The sequence below is a fragment of the Erpetoichthys calabaricus genome, chromosome 4 (genome assembly GCF_900747795.2).
Source record: "Erpetoichthys calabaricus chromosome 4, fErpCal1.3, whole genome shotgun sequence".
Lineage (NCBI taxonomy): Eukaryota > Metazoa > Chordata > Cladistia > Polypteriformes > Polypteridae > Erpetoichthys > Erpetoichthys calabaricus.
The window spans coordinates 326,873,368-326,893,943 of NC_041397.2; the positions used below are offsets into that span (position 1 = coordinate 326,873,368).

The following is a 20,576-nucleotide window of genomic DNA, read 5'->3' on the forward strand; positions in this document are numbered from 1 at the left end:
AGACGTCATCACCCCTGTGACAGGTGACCTACCTAAGTCTGGATTGAAAACACAATCAAAGTCCCCAGAAATTATAATTTTATGAGTGTTCACATTGGGAATGGATACAAATACATTTTGGATGAAGTCCCTATCATCCACATTGGGTGTGTATACAGTATATTTATCAAATTCACTTTACAGTTAAATAAATTGCCCATGACAATCACATATCTCCCTTCAGGATCAGATATAATTAGAAGGATTAGAAGGATTGATTAGAGGTAGCCTGCTCTCTTTCTCTTGCCCCCTAGTCCCCCAGCTCCCCCATTTTGCCTCCCCACGTGAGACTGGACCCCACTTCATAAAGTCACAGTCCTCTGACATACCCAGAGACAGAGCACGTCCACAACAAAACAAGCCCCCCAGCAGCAGTGTATAAGGATCAAAATAGAGATATCGATTAACAATACAGTCCAAATACTATAAGCATAAAATATAATCTTGAACAGTCTTGAGAAAGTAACCCAGGGAATGATGTTAAATAGTAGCCCTGGATAAGCATAGTAAGCCCTAAAACAATAAACCAAGGCTATGATGTTAAAGTCCACTAAAAGAAATTACACATACATATGCGCATATAATTGTAATTAAAACATAAACAAAAAGTGACAGAGAAGGAAATAAGATGTATAATTATGGTATCAGTATCACTGCAAACAGATCAAACAGCAGGTGAGATCTTTTCTGTCATGCCAGGTCCGGATGCGACTCACGATCATTTATCAAAAAGTGTCAGGATCAGTTTTCTTGGTCCTTTTTCTGCTTCTTCCCTAGAAGTAAAAATGCAGAGCTTGCCTTGAATGTCCCCTTTCAGTTTGGCAGGATTCAAGAGGCTGTTTCTGATCTTGGCTTTCCATAAGTGCTGTTTAATGTTATAAAATGCGGCATGTTTAGTAGCTGTTGAATGTAAGAAATCAGGGAAAATACAAATGTGGTCATTTTCAAATATAATCTCTTGTTTCTGTCTGAGAAATAACATTATATGTAGTTTAAATTGTAATTTTTCAAAATTCATGATCAGAGTCCTAAGTTTTGAGGTATTCAATCCACGTATGTGGTAAGCTGCTGCTATCTTGGTGTCTGATTTGTTTGATTTTTCCTCTCCAATTACTTTAGAGAATAGTTCAGCTATGAATTTCATTGAGTTTGGACCAGATAATATTTATCCTCGCGTTCTTAAGGAAGCTAGTGAGTACAAATATAAACCCTTGACGCATATTTTTAGGAAGTCACTACACACTGGAGAGATTTTGAAGGACTGCAAATAGCAAATGTCATCCCATTATATCAGTGCTTCCCAAACTCAGTCCTGGGGACCCGTTGTGGCTGCGGGTTTTTGTTCCAACCATCTTCTGTTTTTTATTGGACTCCTAGCCCAATTAAGTCAGCTGTTATTTTACAGTTTCTGTGTTTTGGAGTCAATGAAGAAATAATAAAACTAAGTTTGGTAAATTTTTATTAAAATGTACTAAGCACTTATAAGGGGATAGTTTTTCTATATTTTTAACATTTTTCAGTCTAATTTTCATTCTGCTTTTTCAGGTGTTCTGATTGTTTAATTTATCACTTACTGATTAGTGGGTCTGACGCTAAAGTTATTACAGCTTTTCATCATTCAATGTTGTTTACCTGGCTGTCAGTTTTGTTTATTTTAATTTTCATTATTAGGATACAGGAAGGGTGCAAACTGCACAAAAAATAATAAAACAATAAGACAACAACAAAAGAGAGGTACGCATTTAAAGCAAAAGTAGAAATGTTTCTAAATGTCTTATAAATGTAAAAATCATACTGCTGTGCTTTTCTAAAGGCAGTATAAGAGAAGGAAAAAAAAAAAGACCACCTAAATAAATGAGATCAATTATTATCACTAATTGTGAATTTGGCTGGAGTAAAAACCTGAAGCCACAGTGGGTCCTCAGGACCAAGTTTGGGAACCACTGCATTATTTAAAAAGGGTGACAGGGCAGACCCAAGCAACTAGAGGCCAGTAAGCTTAACATGCAACACAGGAAAATTAATGGAAGAAATTACTAAGGATAAGATTGAGCAACACCTGGCAAGGACAGGACAGTCAGCGTGGGCTCAGAAGAGGGAGGTCGTGTTTTACTAACAGGCTGGAATTCTATGAGGAGGCAACAAAATAATACGATCAAAGTGGAGCAGATGAGATTATTTATCTGGACTTTCAGAAAGCATCTGATAAGGTGCCACATGAGAGGGTGGGCATCAAACTAAAAAGTGGCAGTTCAGGGTGATGTTTGTAGATGGGTGCAGAATTGGCTCAGACACAGGAAGCAGAGGGTGATGGTGTGAGGAACTTCATCAGAACTGGCTGATGTTAAGAGTGGTGTTCCACAGGGGTCAGTGTTAGGGCCGCTGGTATTTTTTGTTACGCTTAGGTCACAGAATTGCACAAAAACACAGGAGATTGTAGAGACAGGAACTGTTTTTCAAACACTTCAAACAAACATGTCTCTTTCAGAAGTAAAACGAGCTCAGTATGCAGTTAGTTCTTGTTTAAAAGAATAGGCAAACATCATAGGAAAGCACAACGGGAGCGGGACCCCCAACAGGAGCAGAGGATGTCTGGGGGAGAGAGAAACAAAGCAATCAGCCAAAAGGACAGGTGCTGTTCAGGCTTTTAAGTATGCATACCACCGCACAAGAAACATATCACGCAACAGAGCAGCCGCAAGTAAGGGAGCAATGTGAAGCTAGTCTATCAGGGTTTGTAAGATGGTCGTTTTTTAGGAGCGTCCGTGTCTTCTAGGGGTGCGTTCAGCCCCCTTGCTCACACCCCCTCCATCAGCTTTTCACATTTTCGTGAATTAAGCGATACTCCAAACCAGGTTCAAACAGCCGTGACAAGACATCAGCATTAATGTGCTCAGAGCCAGCCCTGACAGTAAAACTATAAGGTTGCAAGCTCAGAAACCATCTCATGTGATGAGAGTTCATATCTTTCTGGCGGTATAACCATTGAAGTGGAGCGTGATCAATCACTAATGTGAAAAATTAGTAAGTAATAATGTAATAAGTAATAATGAAGCGCTTCCACAGCCCATTTAATCGCCAGACATTCTTTCTGAATAGTCAAATAATTGCGTTCCCTTGGAAGTAATTTTCTACTCAAAAAACTGATAGGGTGCTCTTCCCCATTAAAAACCTGAGACAGGATGTCGCCTAAACCAAATGCACTTGCATCCATCTGTAGAACAAAATCCTTAGAGAAATCGGGATTCCGCAAAACCAGAAAAGAAGACAAAGCAGTTTTCAAATCACAAAAGGAACATTCACAAACTTCTGTCCATAAAAGTGGGCTGTTCTTTCTGCTTCTAGTAAGATCAGAAAGAGGAGCAGCCCTATTTGCAAAGTCAGGGATGAATCTTCTATAATAACCAGCAAGCCCCAGAAAAGCACAAACTTTTTTCTGCGTTTCTGGACTTGAGTAATCAAGCATCTTTTCCAGTTTTCTAAATTGTGGCCGGAGTAAACCCAGATAATGAGTCTCAGACATACCCAACGCACACTTCTTAGGGTCAGCTGTCAAGCCAGCCTGTCTAAAGCTTTCAAGCCAAACTATTCGTCTGTGGATGGTAAACAGTGGTACTCAATTTCTTAATAGCAAGGCTGTCACACAATCGTTTCATCACACGAGAAGTAAAAGGTGTGCCCTGAACAGTTAAAATTTCTCTAGGGATGCCAATACGAGTAAAAATCTCACACAAAGCTTTGGCTACAGTGGAGGAATTGGCGATATCGCGCTGCATAGACAACCAACACAAGCATATATTGATACGCATTTTTATTCTTAGGAAGAGGGCCTACAATATCTAATCCCACCCGTTGGAAGGGGAATTCCAAAATAGGAATAGGAGAAAGAGGAGCCCAAGGAGGCTTATAAGCGGAAACGATCTGGCAATCAGGACATGAAGTACAGAATCGCTCAACATCTTTTCCCATATTCAGCCAATAAAATTGTTTTGACAAACAATCTCTAGTCTCATCAGCCCCCAGGTGCCCACTCAAGATGTGAGAGTGAGCCAACTGCAAAAGAACGTCCCTATGTACTTCAGGAACAACTAACTGTTCAATAAATTCCCCCACTAAATGATCTGATATCACTCTAAAAAGACAGCCGTCTTTCTCAAGAAAGTGCGGGGTTTTCAAGCCCCCGGAGGCACACTCTTGGTAATAAGAGTCACTAGTGGAGCGAGCCTGTTTAAATGCATAATCTAATGAGCTATCAGCATGCTGCAAGTCCACAAAGTCCATCTGCTTGCTTGTGCTCTGTTTGTGTTCAGAGGCATTTGCAAGGTGAGAAGTTGTGGATGGGCCAGCCAGCTGCTCTAGGAAATTGGAGGAGTCACTCCCGGTATCACTGGAGAGATCGGGTTCAACATCTAATCAGGGCTCGAGGCCTTCTCCGACAGCCACCAGTTCCTCCCTTTCGTTCATGATAACACGGGGTTCTAGGGCTGGTGCCCCAAACTCGGCTAAGAGCCTAGAGAATAGGACATTCCTCCTGCCGATCAGCAAGGGCCATGGGCAGGAATCCGAAATGGTAGTCCAAACTTTAAAGTTCCGACCCTTATATTTTAAAGGAAGAAGCACAGTCTCATAGTCCTTAACATCCCCACGGAGACGTACCGCTGAGGCAGTCACGTCTGACAACACAAAGGTCACTACCTGAGTCCAACAAGGCAGGGATCTCGTGGCCCGCTAACATCATGGAGATCATTAAGCAGTCCTTTTTCAGTGAAGTAGAAGGAACATGGGAGCAACACACCTTGACTAAGTCGACCTCCAAAGTCTGAACAGGGGAGAGGTGATATTCTCTGGCGAGGTGTCCGACCTGATCACACTGGAAATATCTGTGCTCTGCACCACTACAGAAATACGCACGTCGGCGTCCATGACCAGGAACCTCTCCAGATGTGGTCACATCAGCAACAACGGGAGCCTGGGATTGTCTTTCTGAGGAAACTGGATGTTCAGGGCCCTGTGCCCGCTGTTCATTACGATGATCTCGGGCAGGTTGTGAGTGTGCCCCTGATAAAGCAAATGCACCACCCTGTGTCCAAGCAGCCTGGGAGCCTTCCAATTGTTTGTCGAAGGTGGAGAATGAGTCAACATCATGACAAAAAAACTTGTGGTGAACGAGATGAATTAAATCCTGCAACTGAGCACAAACAGGGCAATCCAGGTCCAGTTTCCATTGACAAAGCACAGAGCCCTTAGCCAGACCCAAAACATTCACATCGTCTTGAGAATCCATCTGTGCAACCACTCTTGGTACCACTTGTCATGCTTGGATCACAGAATTGCACAGAAACACAGGAGATTGTAGAGGCAGGAACTTTATTCAAACACTTCAAACAAACATGTCTCTTTGATCATGGATCAGAAGGCGCATACTAATTCAGCGTTAGCAGAAACACTCAAGAATAAAACTGAATAAAAAAAAATCAAATCCACAGTCATTCTCAGTCACGCACAACACTCACAGCCACATCCACAGTTTTCTTAGTCTCGTTCGCGCACAAGATCTGACATGGTTTTCAAATAAAGAGAGGGTGTAACAAAACAAGTTTGTACCTACCATGTCTTTATCTGAGAACAGCGTCAGATTGGAGGGGTGGGGGTCTTTGGAAGCTTGAATGTGATTGAGACAGTAAAACTGAAAAAAAAAAAACTTTCACAAGTACTTTAGATTCCATCCATCCAATTTCCAACCCACTGAATCCAAACACAGGGTCACGGAGGTCTGCTGAAGCCAATCCCAGCCAACAGAGGGCACAAGGCAGGAAACAATACTGGGCAGGGTGCCAACCCACCGCAGTACTATAAATTTACAGATGCAAATCAAATGAATGTTTTTATTGTATGATATTAACAATAAGAGCAGCTCACTACTCAAAATGGTAAATTTGAGAAGCAGCTGATATCGAAACTGCGACCTCTTGATTGGAAGGCAGCAGTTCTTAGCATTGCACCACACAAGCTGTCGTATCAACCGCCTACCGTAACCTGATTTCTTTTTTCTTCGGTTAAATTCTTGAATAAAAGAGCAGTTGTTTTGTTATACTTGTACCTTTTGTGAAAGTGTTTATTTCATATTTGTATTTCAGGCTTCACACTTATACATTTCATGTCTACATTTTGTCAATTATTACTAAAACATGAAAAACGTTTCTGTGTTAACAACGTTTTTACAGAGATTGTTGATGACACTGAACACACATGAAATGTATGTATTCTAAATGACGATGTACTTTTTTACCCTATAAAGCTCCAGCACTTCATTTGAAGATAAACACTGAGCACTGACAAACTTCTTTGTGAATTGAACTGTGGAGGTGGGCGGGGGGAATCAGACAGCAGGCTGCTTGCTGTTAACGACACATTTACAAGACAAAAGACGCTGGCAGAGAGGTGAGAATGGATTTAAGGTGGGCCGGATTTACGAGTTTTCTCATAGGCTCTGGTAATTCTAGTGTTATGTATGCGTACCACCACACAAGAAACATATCACGTGACAGAGCAGCCACAAGTAAGCCCAGCAAGTAAGGGAGCAATGTGAAGCTAGTCTATCAGGGTTTTTAAGAGGGTTATTTTAGGGGTCTTCTAGGGGTGTGTTCAGCCCCCCTGCTCACAATATAAATGATTTAGATATGAATTTACAGTAGGTAACAAGCTGGTTAAGTTTGCAGATGATACCAAGGCAGGTGGATTAGCAGATAATTTGGAATCTGTTATATCATTACAGAAGGACATGGATAGCATACAGGCTTGGGCAAATTTATGGAAGATGAAATTTAATGTCAGTAAATGTAAAGAATTACACATTGGAAGTAAAATTGTTAGGTTTGAATACACAATGGGTGGACTGAAAATAGAGAGTCCACCTTATGAGAAGGATTCAGAAGTCGTAGTGGACTCTAAGCTATCGACTTCCCAACAGTGTTCAGAAGCCATTAAGAAGGCTAACAGAATGTCAGGTTATATAGCGCCTTGATGTGTGGAGTACAAGTCACAGGAGGTTCTGCTCAAGTTTTATAACACACTGGTGGGGCCTCATCTGGAGTCCTGTGTCTCCAGATTACAAAAAGGACATAGCAGCACTAGAAAAGGTCCAGAGAAGAGCGACTAGGCTGATTCAGGGCTACAGGGGATGAGTTATGAGGAAAGATTAAAAGAGCTGAGCCTTTACAGTTTAAGAAAAAGAAGATTAAGAGGTGACCTGATTGAAGTGTTTAAAATTATGAGTGGAATTAGTGCAGTGGATCGAGACTGTGATTTTAAAATGAGTTCATCAAGAACATGGGGACACAGCTGGAAACTTGCTAAGGGGAAATTTTGCACAAACATTAGGAAGTTTTTCTTTACACAAAAAACGATTGATATTTGGAATAAGCGACCAAGTAGTGTGGTACAGTAAGACGTTGGGGACTTTCAAAACTCGACTTGATGTTTTTTGGAAGAAATAAGTGGACAGGACTGGCGAGGTTTGTTGGGCAGAATGGCCTGTTCTCGTCTAGAGTGTTCTAATGTTTTAATGTTCTGTCTGTTCCAGGTCAGTTTCTGAAAGACCGTACCTTGAGGTTGGACTTGATGCCTGTCTAGGCTTGGATGAATCTTTAGCTGTCTTTTCCGTTTCTTTCTGAGCCTTTTTTCTGCTGCTCATTTTTATATACTGTATGCTTGCATATACTGTAATTGAACCCCCTCGGGTTGAGTAAATACAGGATACTTTGTAATGGTAAAAAAATTAAAAAAATAAAACAATTGCAAATGGACTTCCACTTCAGACGTCTATCTCACGTAATGGATGAGACCCCGACTCGTTTCTATTTCTGACTCTCTGTTGATCATCACATATATTCATATCCTGGTGTTTCTGAAACACTTTCTCCTGTTTTCACTTCACCCTGAGCTTCAGTCATTTCCTCAGATTTAAATACCAATTTGTCCTCCATTTCTGATTCACCAGTCACTGAATCTTTCACTTTGTCATCTGATGTTCTCCTTAACAAGTTCTCTGTACTCACTGGACATTCCTGGCATATCTCAGTTATCTTTAACCTCACTGTTCTTACATTTGTTCGTCTTATGCCCTGTCTGACTACTTTTAAAGCACTTCATTGACTCTGTACAGACAAACACAACATAATCACACCGTCTACTGATTTCAGGGCTACTTTGAGTTCTGGTGAGTGTACTGTATGTCATTTAATAATATGTACACCTGTCATCTGAATGGGACGCCATGTTTCCAATCAGGAGAGTTGCACATTAGCATGCTCATCATCATGTCCATTATGACTTCACCATATCTACAAAATCAATTTATTAAGATTTTGTTTCTCAAAAATGAATTTACATTAGAAATGATGACTTGCTTAGCTGGAGTTGACAAAGATAACACTGAGACTAGCGATCAGCTAATTAGGAGCCCACCCTGTACCAGGACAAGAACCAAAGTTTCATCATTCAAGAAAACCACAACTGTTTTATTTATTTGTGAGGCAGATTGTACATCCTAGCAGCCCAGTCTTTCTGACATCGCAAGTACACAGGCGTCAACAGAGACCATCGGGTCCATGACCTCTTTTATTGACACATTTACACATTGACTGTGATGTCTGACCACTTCTTTTTTATTTCAGGCACTGTGAAACTTTCTGAACTTTCTGAACTTTCTGAACTTGTATTTTAATAGTGATAAAGTAAGCACCTTCCTATTTTAAAATTTATTTATTTGCTTCATTAAAAGAGGCAAATATCACTTTATTTAAAATATTCTGTCACAGAGGTATAGTGCCTTTCACTTTATCTATCTATCTATCTATCTATCTATCTATCTATCTATCTATCTATCTATCTATCTATCTATCTATCTATCTATCTATCTATCTATCTATCTATTATATAGTGCCTTTCATCTATCTATCTATCTATCTATCTATCTATCTATCTATCTATCTATCTATCTATCTATCTATCTATCTATCTATCTATCTATCATCATATAGCACCTTTCACATCTATCTATCTATCTATCTATCTATCTATCTATCTATCTATCTATCTATCTATCTATCTATCTATCTATCTATCTATCTATCTATCTATCTATCTATCTATCTATCTATCTTGACAGTCCAGTTCTCTTCCTGTGGCCTCAAGTGTCCATCACAATCCCCAGCACTTTCTGTTAGTTTCTGATTTCAGTTGTCCCCCCTTGTGACCCTTAGTGACAAAGTGACATTTGCTCAGCCCCTCTCTGACGTCACTTTTCTGCTCCTGATGTCCATGTGCTCCTCTCTTGGTGTCCTGCACATCAGACTTGTGACGTGACCCCATTGTCGTGTATTCTACGCTCGCAACTCGAGTCGCCTGTTTCTTAGACAAATCGTCACTTCATTGATGACAATGGTGTCACCCTTTATTATGACGCTGGCACCTTGAACAGGGGACATGTCCTCATTTGAATGTTCAAAGTATCTGCAGACATCGGCCTTAACCAGCGTATCCTAATGTGACATCGAGAACACACAAATGATGGGGGGTCCTAAACACGGGGACAGCTGCAGTGGACGCCAATACTCTTTAATGTCACACACGTCATTGTCATTGTCACAGAGTGACGTTTTTATGATTTATTTAGTTACATGTGTTATATTTTATTGTTTGCCCTGAAGAAGTCATTGAGAGAATCGCGTTGGCCCTCAGACTGTGAGGTTTATGTGGTCGGACCTCGAGAAGAAGGACCCCTCAAACAAACTGCCATGGGGGTCTTCACTTGTGTCTTCAGAACTAAAAGGATTTGCTTGTGATTTAGGACTGAGCTATGAAGAGACGATTGTTTGGTTTTCTTTCACATTCTCTCATATTCTGTCTGTTTATTATGGGATGTGTTGTTGTTTTTTTGATTTGTTTCCTGATCTTCACAGGTGAGTTAATCCTGGTGGTCTGGACTGCTGAATTCCTGATGATTGTCGTCCTTTTCTGAGCCCCTGACGTGTTCTTCTTGTGATCTTCTGATTTTTTCTCTTTCGGTGGCTCAGCTGCTGTTCTTCTTGTCTTTTTATTCTTTAATTCTCCATGTGGTTTGATGTCACTAAATGTCAATTGTGTCAATTCTAACACGTACCAGCAGGTGGCGATGCTAGCAGGTCACTCTGACATTTTGCTTTGAATGGGCAGCTCAGGTCAGAGGAGAGCTGGGAGTGGACAGCAGTGGTCAGCAGTAATGGGGGTCACTTCACAGTCCACTCAGACCACCTCTGTGCCCAGGGGACTGGACTTTGGGATGCTGAGTGTCCATTCAGAGCTCGTCCACTGGCTTTATTACAAATTAGGAGAGAAATAAAAAAACTGAGGTCACCAGCAGTGAGGCCTTTAGTGGACTGAGGTCAGCTGGTCAGTGGCACCGGTCAGCATGTGACATGTGAGTGTCAGAAGTGTCACATGTCAGTCCTGTCCACCCTGTCCATTATGTCACTGATCACATAGTCAGTCCGGTCTTTGTCACAATAGACAGAAAGAGTGTCCTCATCGTCTAAGTGGTCTGACATCAGGAGAGCCCACCATGACAGACACTCGAGTGTCACGCTCTCCGATGTCCAGCAGTGACCGGCGTGTCTAACAGGAATCTGTGGATGGGGTCCTGCAAATCAGTCAAAGCCCCTCCATGTGCTGAGTCCTCAGTTAGAGACACAAATCCAAGGTGGTCCCTCCGCTGTCATCGGCTTTGATAAGTCTGTCTGGACCCTCGAGTGCAGGACACTGTCAGCCTCATGTCCTTCACATTCCTGTCCAGTGTCCACATGTCACTTTGAGTGACTTGTCACCAGTCAGTGTGGCAGGAAGGCGGAAGACGCTGTCAGGTATATAGCGCCTTACCTTATAAGGACAGCAGTGGTCTCAGGGTCAAAGTGCATTTCAGTGAAGACGGCGCAGTCATTGAGCCCTTGTGCTGTGTGTCCTTCTGTCTGTCTGTCTGTCCTCACTCATCTCTCTTCTTCTCCACAGGTTGGACTCTTGTGGTCTCACCTCGGCCTGCTGCTCAGCTCTCTCCTCGGTCCTCTCGTCTCCAAACTCACAGCTGACTGAACTGGACCTGGACTTCAACAAGCTGGGAGATTCAGGGGCTCGTCAGCTGAGTGAGGGGCTCAGGAGTGACAACTGTAAATTAGTGACACTGGGGTGAGTAAAGAGGGGGAGGGGTGGGGGGTGTGAATGTGTTATTGATGGGCGGGCTGATCACATGATATAGTGCCTTTCACATCTATCTATCTATCTATCTATCTATCTATCTATCTATCTATCTATCTATCTATCTATCTATCTATCTATCTATTATATAGTGCCTTTCATCTATCTATCTATCTATCTATCTATCTATCTATCTATCTATCTATCTATCTATCTATCTATCATATAGTGCCTTTCATCTATCTATCTATCTATCTATCTATCTATCTATCTATCTATCTATCTATCTATCTATCTATCTATCTATCTATCTATCTATTATATAGTGCCTTTCATCTATCTATCTATCTATCTATCTATCTATCTATCTATCTATCTATCTATCTATCTATCTATCTATCTATCTTGACAGTTCAGTTCACTTCCTGTGACCTCAAATGTCCATCACAATCCCCAGCACTTTCTATTAGTTTCTGATTTCAGTTGTCCCACCTTGTGACCCTTAGTGACAAAGTGACATTTGCTCAGCCCCTCTCTGATGTCACTTTTCTGCTCCTGATGTCCATGTGCCCCTCTGTTGGTGTCCTGCACATCAGACTTGTGACGTGACCCCATTGTCGTGTATTCTACCCTCACTGCTCGAGTCTCGCCTGTTTCTTAGACAAATCGTCACTTCATTGATGACAATGGTGTCACCCTTTATTATGACGCTGGCACCTTGAACAGGGGACATGTCCTCATTTGAATGTTCAAAGTATCTGCAGACATCGGCCTTAACCAGCGCATCCTAATGTGACATCGAGAACACACAAATGATGGGGGGTCCTAAACACGGGGACAGCTGCAGTGGACGCCAATACTCTTTAATGTCACACACGTCATTGTCATTGTCACAGAGTGACGTTTTTAGGATTTATTTAGTGACGTGTGTTATGTTTTATTGTTTGCTCTGAAGAAGTCATTGAGAGAATCGCGTTGGCCCTCAGACTGTGAGGTTTATGTGGTCGGACCTTGAGAAGCAGGACCCCTCAAACAGGCTGTCATGGGGGCTTCACTTGTGTCTTCAGAACTAAAAGGATTTGCTTGTGATTTAGGACTGAGCTATGAAGAGACGATTGTTTGGTTTTCTTTCACCTTCTTTCATATTCTGTCTGTTTATTATGGGATGTGTTGTTGTTCTTTTGATTTGTTTCCTGATCTTCACAGGTGAGTTAATCCTGGTGGTCCGGACTGCTGAATTCCTGATGATTCTTGTCCTTTTCTGAGCCCCTGACGTGTTCTTCTTGTGATCTTCTGATTCTTTTCTCTTTCGGTGGCCCAGCTGCTTTTCTTCTTGTCTTTTTATTCTTTAATTCTCCATGTGGTTTGATGTCACTGAGATGTCAATTGTGTCATTTCTAACACCTACCAGCAGGTGGCGATGCTAGCAGGTCACTCTGCCATTTTGCTCTGAATGGGCAGCTCAGGTCAGAGGAGAGCTGGGAGTGGACAGCAGTGGTCAGCAGTAATGGGGGTCACTTCACAGTCCACTCAGACAACATCTGTGCCCAGGGGACTGGACTTTGGGATGCTGAGTGTCCATTCAGAGCTCGTCCACTGGCTTTATTACAAATTAGGAGAGAAATAAGAAAACTGAGGTCACCAGCAGTGAGGCCTTTAGTGGACTGAGGTCAGCTGGTCAGTGGCACCGGTCAGCATGTGACATGTGAGTGTCAGAAGTGTCACATGTCAGTCCTGTCCACCCTGTCCATTATGTCACTGATCACATAGTCAGTCCGGTCTTTGTCACAATAGACAGACAGAGTGTCCTCATCGTCTAAGTGGTCTGACATCAGGAGAGCCCACCATGACAGACACTCGAGTATCACGCTCTCCGATGTCCAGCAGTGACCGGCGTGTCTAACAGGAATCTGTGGATGGGGTCCTGCAAATCAGTCAAAGCCCCTCCATGTGCTGAGTCCTCAGTTAGAGACACAAATCCAAGGTGGTCCCTCCGCTGTCATCGGCTTTGACAAGTCTGTGTGGACCCTCGAGTGCAGGACACTGTCAGCCTCATGTCCTTCACATTCCTGTCCAGTGTCCACATGTCACTTTGAATAACATGTCACCAGTCAGTGTGGCAGGAAGGCAGAAGACGCTGTCAGGTATATAGCGCCTTACCTTATAAGGACAGCAGTAGTCTCAGGGTCAAAGTGCATTTCAGTGAAGACGGCGCAGTCATTGAGCCCTTGTGCTGTGTGTCCTTCTGTCTGTCTGTCTGTCCTCACTCGTCTCTCTTCTTCTTCACAGGTTGTACTCTTGTGGTCTCACCTCGGCCTGCTGCTCAGCTCTCTCCTCGGTCCTCTCATCTCCAAACTCACGGCTGACTGAACTGAGTCTGAGGAACAACAACAACCTGGGAGATTCAGGGGCTCATCAGCTGAGTGAGGGGCTCAGGAGTGACAACTGTAAATTAGAGAAACTGGGGTGAGTAAAGAGGGGGAGGGGTGGGGGTCTGAATGTGTCATTGATGGGCGGGCTGATCACATGATATAGTGCCTTTCACATCTATCTATCTATCTATCTATCTATCTATCTATCTATCTATCTATCTATCTATCTATCTATCTATCTATCTATCTATCATATAGTGCCTTTCATCTATCTATCTATCTATCTATCTATCTATCTATCTATCTATCTATCTATCTATCTATCTATCTATCTTGACAGTCCAGTTCTCTTCCTGTGACCTCAAGTGTCCATCACAATCCCCAGCACTTTCTGTTAGTTTCTGATTTCAGTTGTCCCACCTTGTGACCCTTAGTGACAAAGTGACATTTGCTCAGCCCCTCTCTGACGTCACATTTCTGCTCCTGATGTCCACGTGCTCCTCTGTTGGAGTCCTGCACATCAGACTTGTGACGTGACCCCATTGTCGTATATTCTATGCTCACAGCTCGAGTCTCACCTGTTTCTTAGACAAATCGTCACTTCATTGATGACAATGGTGTCACCCTTTATTATGACGCTGGCACCTTGAACAGGGGACATGTCCTCATTTGAATGTTCAAAGTATCTGCAGACATCGGCCTTAACCAGCGTATCCTAATGTGACATCGAGAACACACAAATGATGGGGGGTCCTAAACACGGGGACAGCTGCAGTGGACGCCAATACTCTTTAATGTCACACACGTCATTGTCATTGTCACAGAGTGACGTTTTTAGGATTTATTTAGTGACGTGTGTTATGTTTTATTGTTTGCTCTGAAGAAGTCATTGAGAGAGTCGCGTTGGCCTTCAGACTGTGAGGTTTATGTGGTCGGACCTTGAGAAGCAGGACCCCTCAAACAGACTGTCATGGGGGCTTCACTTGTGTCTTCAGAACTAAAAGGATTTGCTTGTGATTTAGGACTGAGCTATGAAGAGACGATTGTTTGGTTTTCTTTCACATTCTCTCATATTCTCCCTGTTTATTATGGGATGTGTTGTTGTTTTTTTGATTTGTTTCCTGATCTTCACAGGTGAGTTAATCCTGGTGGTCCGGACTGCTGAATTCCTGATGATTCTCCTCCTTTTCTGAGCCCCTGACGTGTTCTTCTTGTGATCTTCTGATTCTTTTCTCTTTCGGTGGCCCAGCTGCTTTTCTTCTTGTCTTTTTATTCTTTAATTCTCCGTGTGGTTTGATGTCACTGAGATGTCAATTGTGTCATTTCTAACACCTACTAGCAGGTGGCGATGCTAGCAGGTCACTCTGACATTTTGCTCTGAATGGGCAGCTCAGGTCAGAGGAGAGCTGGGAGTGGACAGCAGTGGTCAGCAGTAATGGGGGTCACTTCACAGTCCACTCAGACAACATCTGTGCCCAGGGGACTGGACTTTGGGATGCTGAGTGTCCATTCAGAGCTCGTCCACTGGCTTTATTACAAATTAGGAGAGAAGTAAGAAAACTGAGGTCACCAGCAGTGAGGCCTTTAGTGGACTGAGGTCAGCTGGTCAGTGGCACCGGTCAGCATGTGACATGTGAGTGTCAGAAGTGTCACATGTCAGTCCTGTCCACCCTGTCCATTATGTCACTGATCACATAGTCAGTCCGGTCTTTGTCACAATAGACAGACAGAGTGTCCTCATCGTCTAAGTGGTCTGACATCAGGAGAGCCCACCATGACAGACACTCGAGTGTCACGCTCTCCGATATCCAGCAGTGACCAGCATGTCTAACAGGAATCTGTGGATGGGGTCCTGCAAATCAGTCAAAGCCCCTCCATGTGCTGAGTCCTCAGTTAGAGACACAAATCCAAGGTGGTCCCTCCGCTGTCATCGGCTTTGACAAGTCTGTGTGGACCCTCGAGTGCAGGACACTGTCAGCCTCATGTCCTTCACATTCCTGTCCAGTGTCCACATGTCACTTTGAATAACATGTCACCAGTCAGTGTGGCAGGAAGGCAGAAGACGCTGTCAGGTATATAGCGCCTTACCTTATAAGGACAGCAGTGGTCTCAGGGTCAAAGTGCATTTCAGTGAAGACGGCGCAGTCATTGAGCCCTTGTGCTGTGTGTCCTTCTGTCTGTTTGTCTGTCCTCACTCGTCTCTCTTCTTCTCCACAGGTTGGGGTCTTGTGGTCTCACCTCGGCCTGCTGCTCAGCTCTCTCCTCGGTCCTCTCGTCTCCAAACTCACAGCTGACTTTACTGGTGCTGAACAACAACAACCTGGGAGATTCAGGGGCTCGTCAGCTGAGTGAGGGGCTCAGGAGTGACAACTGTAAATTAGAGAAACTGTGGTGAGTAAAGAGGGGGAGGGGTGGGGGGTGTGAATGTGTTATTGATGGGCGGGCTGATCACATGATATAGTGCCTTACACATCTATCTATCTATCTATCTATCTATCTATCTATCTATCTATCTATCTATCTATCTATCTATCATATAGTGCCTTTCATCTATCTATCTATCTATCTATCTATCTATCTATCTATCTATCTATCTATCTATCTATCTATCTATCTATCTATCTATCTATCATATAGTGCCTTTCATCTATCTATCTATCTATCTATCTATCTATCTATCTATCTATCTATCTATCTATCTATCTATCTATCTATCTATCATATAGTGCCTTTCATCTATCTATCTATCTATCTATCTATCTATCTATCTATCTATCTATCTATCTATCTATCTATCTATCATATAGTGCCTTTCATCTATCTATCTATCTATCTATCTATCTATCTATCTATCTATCTATCTATCTATCTATCTATCTATCATATAGTGCCTTTCATCTATCTATCTATCTATCTATCTATCTATCTATCTATCTATCTATCTATCATATAGTGCCTTTCATCTATCTATCTATCTATCTATCTATCTATCTATCTATCTATCTATCTATCTATCTATCTATCTATTATATAGTGCCTTTCACATCTATCTATCTATCTATCTATCTATCTATCTATCTATCTATCTATCTATCTATCTATCTATTATATAGTTCCTTTCACATCTATCTATCTATCTATCTATCTATCTATCTATCTATCTATCTATCTATCTATCTATTATATAGTGCCTTTCACATCTATCTATCTATCTATCTATCTATCTATCTATCTATCTATCTATCTATCTATCTATCTATCTATCTATCTATCATATAGTGCCTTTCATCTATCTATCTATCTATCTATCTATCTATCTATCTATCTATCTATCTATCTATCTATCTATCTATCTATCTATCTATCTATCTATCTATCATATAGTGCCTTTCATCTATCTATCTATCTATCTATCTATCTATCTATCTATCTATCTATCTATCTACAGTAGTGTGAAAAACTATTTGCCCCCTTCCTGATTTCTTATTCTTTTGCATGTTTGTCACACAAAATGTTTCTGATCATCAAACACATTTAACCATTAGTCAAATATAACACAAGTAAACACAAAATGCAGTTTTTAAATGATGGTGTTTATTATTTAGGGAGAAAAAAAATCCAAACCTACATGGCCCTGTGTGAAAAACTAATTGCCCCCTTGTTAAAAAATAACCGAACTGTGGTGTATCACACCTGAGTTTAATTTCCGTAGCCACCCCCAGGCCTGATTACTGCCACACCTGTTTCAATCAAGAAATCACTTAAATAGGAGCTGCCTGACACAGAGGAGTAGACCAAAAGCACCTCAAAAGCTAGACATCATGCCAAGATCCAAAGAAATTCAGGAACAAATGAGAACAGAAGTAATTGAGATCTATCAGTCTGGTAAAGATTATAAAGCCATTTCTAAAGCTTTGGGACTCCAGCGAACCACAGTGAGAGCCATTATCCACAAATGGCAAAAACATGGAACAGTGGTGAACCTTCCCAGGAGTGGCCGGCCGACCAAAATTACCCCAAGAGCGCAGAGACGACTCATCCGAGAGGTCACAAAAGACCCCAGGACAACGTCTAAAGAACTGCAGGCCTCACTTGCCTCAATTAAGGTCAGTGTTCACGACTCCACCATAAGAAAGAGACTGGGCAAAAATGGCCTGCATGGCAGATTTCCAAGACGCAAACCACTGTTAAGCAAAAAGAACATTAGGGCTCGTCTCAATTTTGCTAAGAAACATCTCAATGATTGCCAAGACTTTTGGGAAAATACCTTGTGGACTGATGAGACAAAAGTTGAACTTTTTGGAAGGCAAATGTCCCGTTACATCTGGCGTAAAAGGAACACAGCATTTCAGAAAAAGAACATCATACCAACAGTAAAATATGGTGGTGGTAGTGTGATGGTCTGGGGTTGTTTTACTGCTTCAGGACCTGGAAGGCTTGCTGTGATCGATGGAACCATGAATTCTACTGTCTACCAAAAAATCCTGAAGGAGAATGTCCGGCCATCTGTTCGTCAACTCAAGCTGAAGCGATCTTGGGTGCTGCAACAGGACAATGACCCAAAACACACCAGCAAATCCACCTCTGAATGGCTGAAGAAAAACAAAATGAAGACTTTGGAGTGGCCTAGTCAAAGTCCTGACCTGAATCCAATTGAGATGCTATGGCATGACCTTAAAAAGGCGGTTCATGCTAGAAAACCCTCAAATAAAGCTGAATTACAACAATTTTGCAAAGATGAGGGGGCCAAAATTCCTCCAGAGCGCTGTAAAAGACTCATTGCAAGTTATCGCAAACGCTTGATTGCAGTTATTGCTGCTAAGGGTGGCCCAACCAGTTATTAGGTTCAGGGGCAATTACTTTTTCACACAGGGCCATGTAGGTTTGGATTTTTTTTTTCTCCCTAAATAATAAAAACCACCATTTACAAACTGCATTTTGTGTTTAGGGCGGCACGGTGGCGCAGTGGGTAGCGCTGCTGCCTCGCAGTTGGGAGTCCTGGGGACCCGGGTTCGCTTCCCGGGTCCTCCCTGCGTGGAGTTTGCATGTTCTCCCCGTGTCTGCGTGGGTTTCCTCCGGGCGCTCTGGTTTCCTCCCACAGTCCAAAGACATGCAGGTTAGGTGGATTGGCGATTCTAAATTGGCCCTAGTGTGTGCTTGGTGTGTGGGTGTGTTTGTGTGTGTCCTGCGGTGGGTTGGCACCCTGCCCAGGATTGGTTCCCTGCCTTGTGCCCTGTGTTGGCTGGGATTGGCTCCAGCAGACCCCCGTGACCCTGTGTTCGGATTCAGTGGGTTGGATAATGGATGGATGGATGGATTTTGTGTTTACTTGTGTTATATCTGACTAATGGTTAAATGTGTTTGATGATCAGAAACATTTTGTGTGACAAACATGCAAAAGAATAAGAAATCAGGAAGGGGGCAAATAGTTTTTCACACCACTGTATCTTGACAGTCCAGTTCTCTTCCTGTGACCTCAAGTGTCCATCACAATCCCTAGCACTTTCTATTAGTTTCTGATTTCAGTTGTCCCACCTTGTGACCCTTAGTGACAAAGTGACATTTGCTCAGCCCCTCTCTGACGTCACTTTTCTGCTCCTGATGTCCACGTGCTCCTCTGTTGGAGTCCTGCACATCAGACTTGTGACGTGACCCCATTGTCGTGTATTCTACCCTCACAGCTCGAGTCTCGCCTGTTTCTTAGACAAGTCGTCACTTCATTGATGACAATGGTGTCACCCTTTATTATGACGCTGGCACCTTGAACAGGGGACATGTCCTCATTTGAATGTTCAAAGTATCTGCAGACATCGGCCTTAACCAGCGTATCCTAATGTGACATCGAGAACACACAAATGATGGGGAGTCCTAAACACGGGGACAGCTGCAGTGGACGCCAATACTCTTTAATGTCACACACGTCATTGTCATTGTCACAGAGTGACGTTTTTAGGATTTATTTAGTAACGTGTGTTATGTTTTATTGCTTGTCCTGAAGAAGTCATTGAGAGAATCGCGTTGGCCCTCAGACTGTGAGGTTTATGTGGTCGGACCTTGAGAAGCAGGACCCCTCAAACAGGCTGCCATGGGGGGCTTCACTTGTGTCTTCAGAACTAAAAGGATTTGCTTGTGATTTAGGACTGAGCTATGAAGAGACGATTGTTTGGTTTTCTTTCACATTCTCTCATATTCTGTCTGTTTATTATGGGATGTGTTGTTGTTGTTTTGATTTGTTTCCTGATCTTCACAGGTGAGTTAATCCTGGTGGTCCGGACTGCTGAATTCCTGATGATTCTCCTCCTTTTCTGAGCCCCTGACGTGTTCTTCTTGTGATCTTCTGATTCTTTTCTCTTTCGGTGGCCAAGCTGCTGTTCTTCTTGTCTTTTTATTCTTTAATTCTCCGTGTGGTTTGATGTCACTGAGATGTCAATTGTGTCATTTCTAACACGTACCAGCAGGTGGCGATGCTAGCAGGTCACTCTGACATTTTGCTCTGAATGGGCAGTTCAGGTCAGAGGAGAGCTGGGAGTGGACAGCAGTGGTCAGCAGTAATGGGGGTCACTTCACAGTCCACTCAGACCACCTCTGTGCCCAGGGGACTGGACTTTGTGATTCTGAGTGTCCATTCAGAGCTCGTCCACTGGCTTTATTACAAATTGGGAGAGAAATAAGAAAACTGAGGTCACCAGCAGTGAGGCCTTTAGTGGACTGAGGTCAGCTGGTCAGTGGCACCGGTAAGCATGTGACGTGTGAGTGTCAGAAGTGTCACATGTCAGTCCTGTCCACCCTGTCCATTATGTCACTGATCACACAGTCAGTCCAGTCTTTGTCACAATAGACAGTCAGAGTGTCCTCATCGTCTAAGTGGTCTGACATCAGGAGAGCCCACCATGACAGACACTCGAGTGTCACGCTCTCCGATATCCAGCAGTGACCAGC

The 20,576-nt window shown here is 42.8% G+C and overlaps 2 protein-coding genes across 2 annotated transcripts in view; both read left to right on the forward strand.

The window, feature by feature from the left end:
* LOC114643553 (protein NLRC5-like) overlaps window positions 1-20,576 on the forward strand; it is a 5,922,889-nt gene that overhangs the window by 2,417,933 nt on the left and 3,484,380 nt on the right. Inside the window, exons 21-23 of the mRNA XM_051925772.1 lie at window positions 11,083-11,256; window positions 13,555-13,731; window positions 15,855-16,028. Coding sequence (XP_051781732.1) covers window positions 11,083-11,256; window positions 13,555-13,731; window positions 15,855-16,028 — 525 coding nt within the window. The remainder of the gene's footprint in view (window positions 1-11,082; window positions 11,257-13,554; window positions 13,732-15,854; window positions 16,029-20,576) is intronic.
* LOC114644529 (uncharacterized) overlaps window positions 1-20,576 on the forward strand; it is a 597,107-nt gene that overhangs the window by 43,988 nt on the left and 532,543 nt on the right. The window lies entirely within an intron of this gene.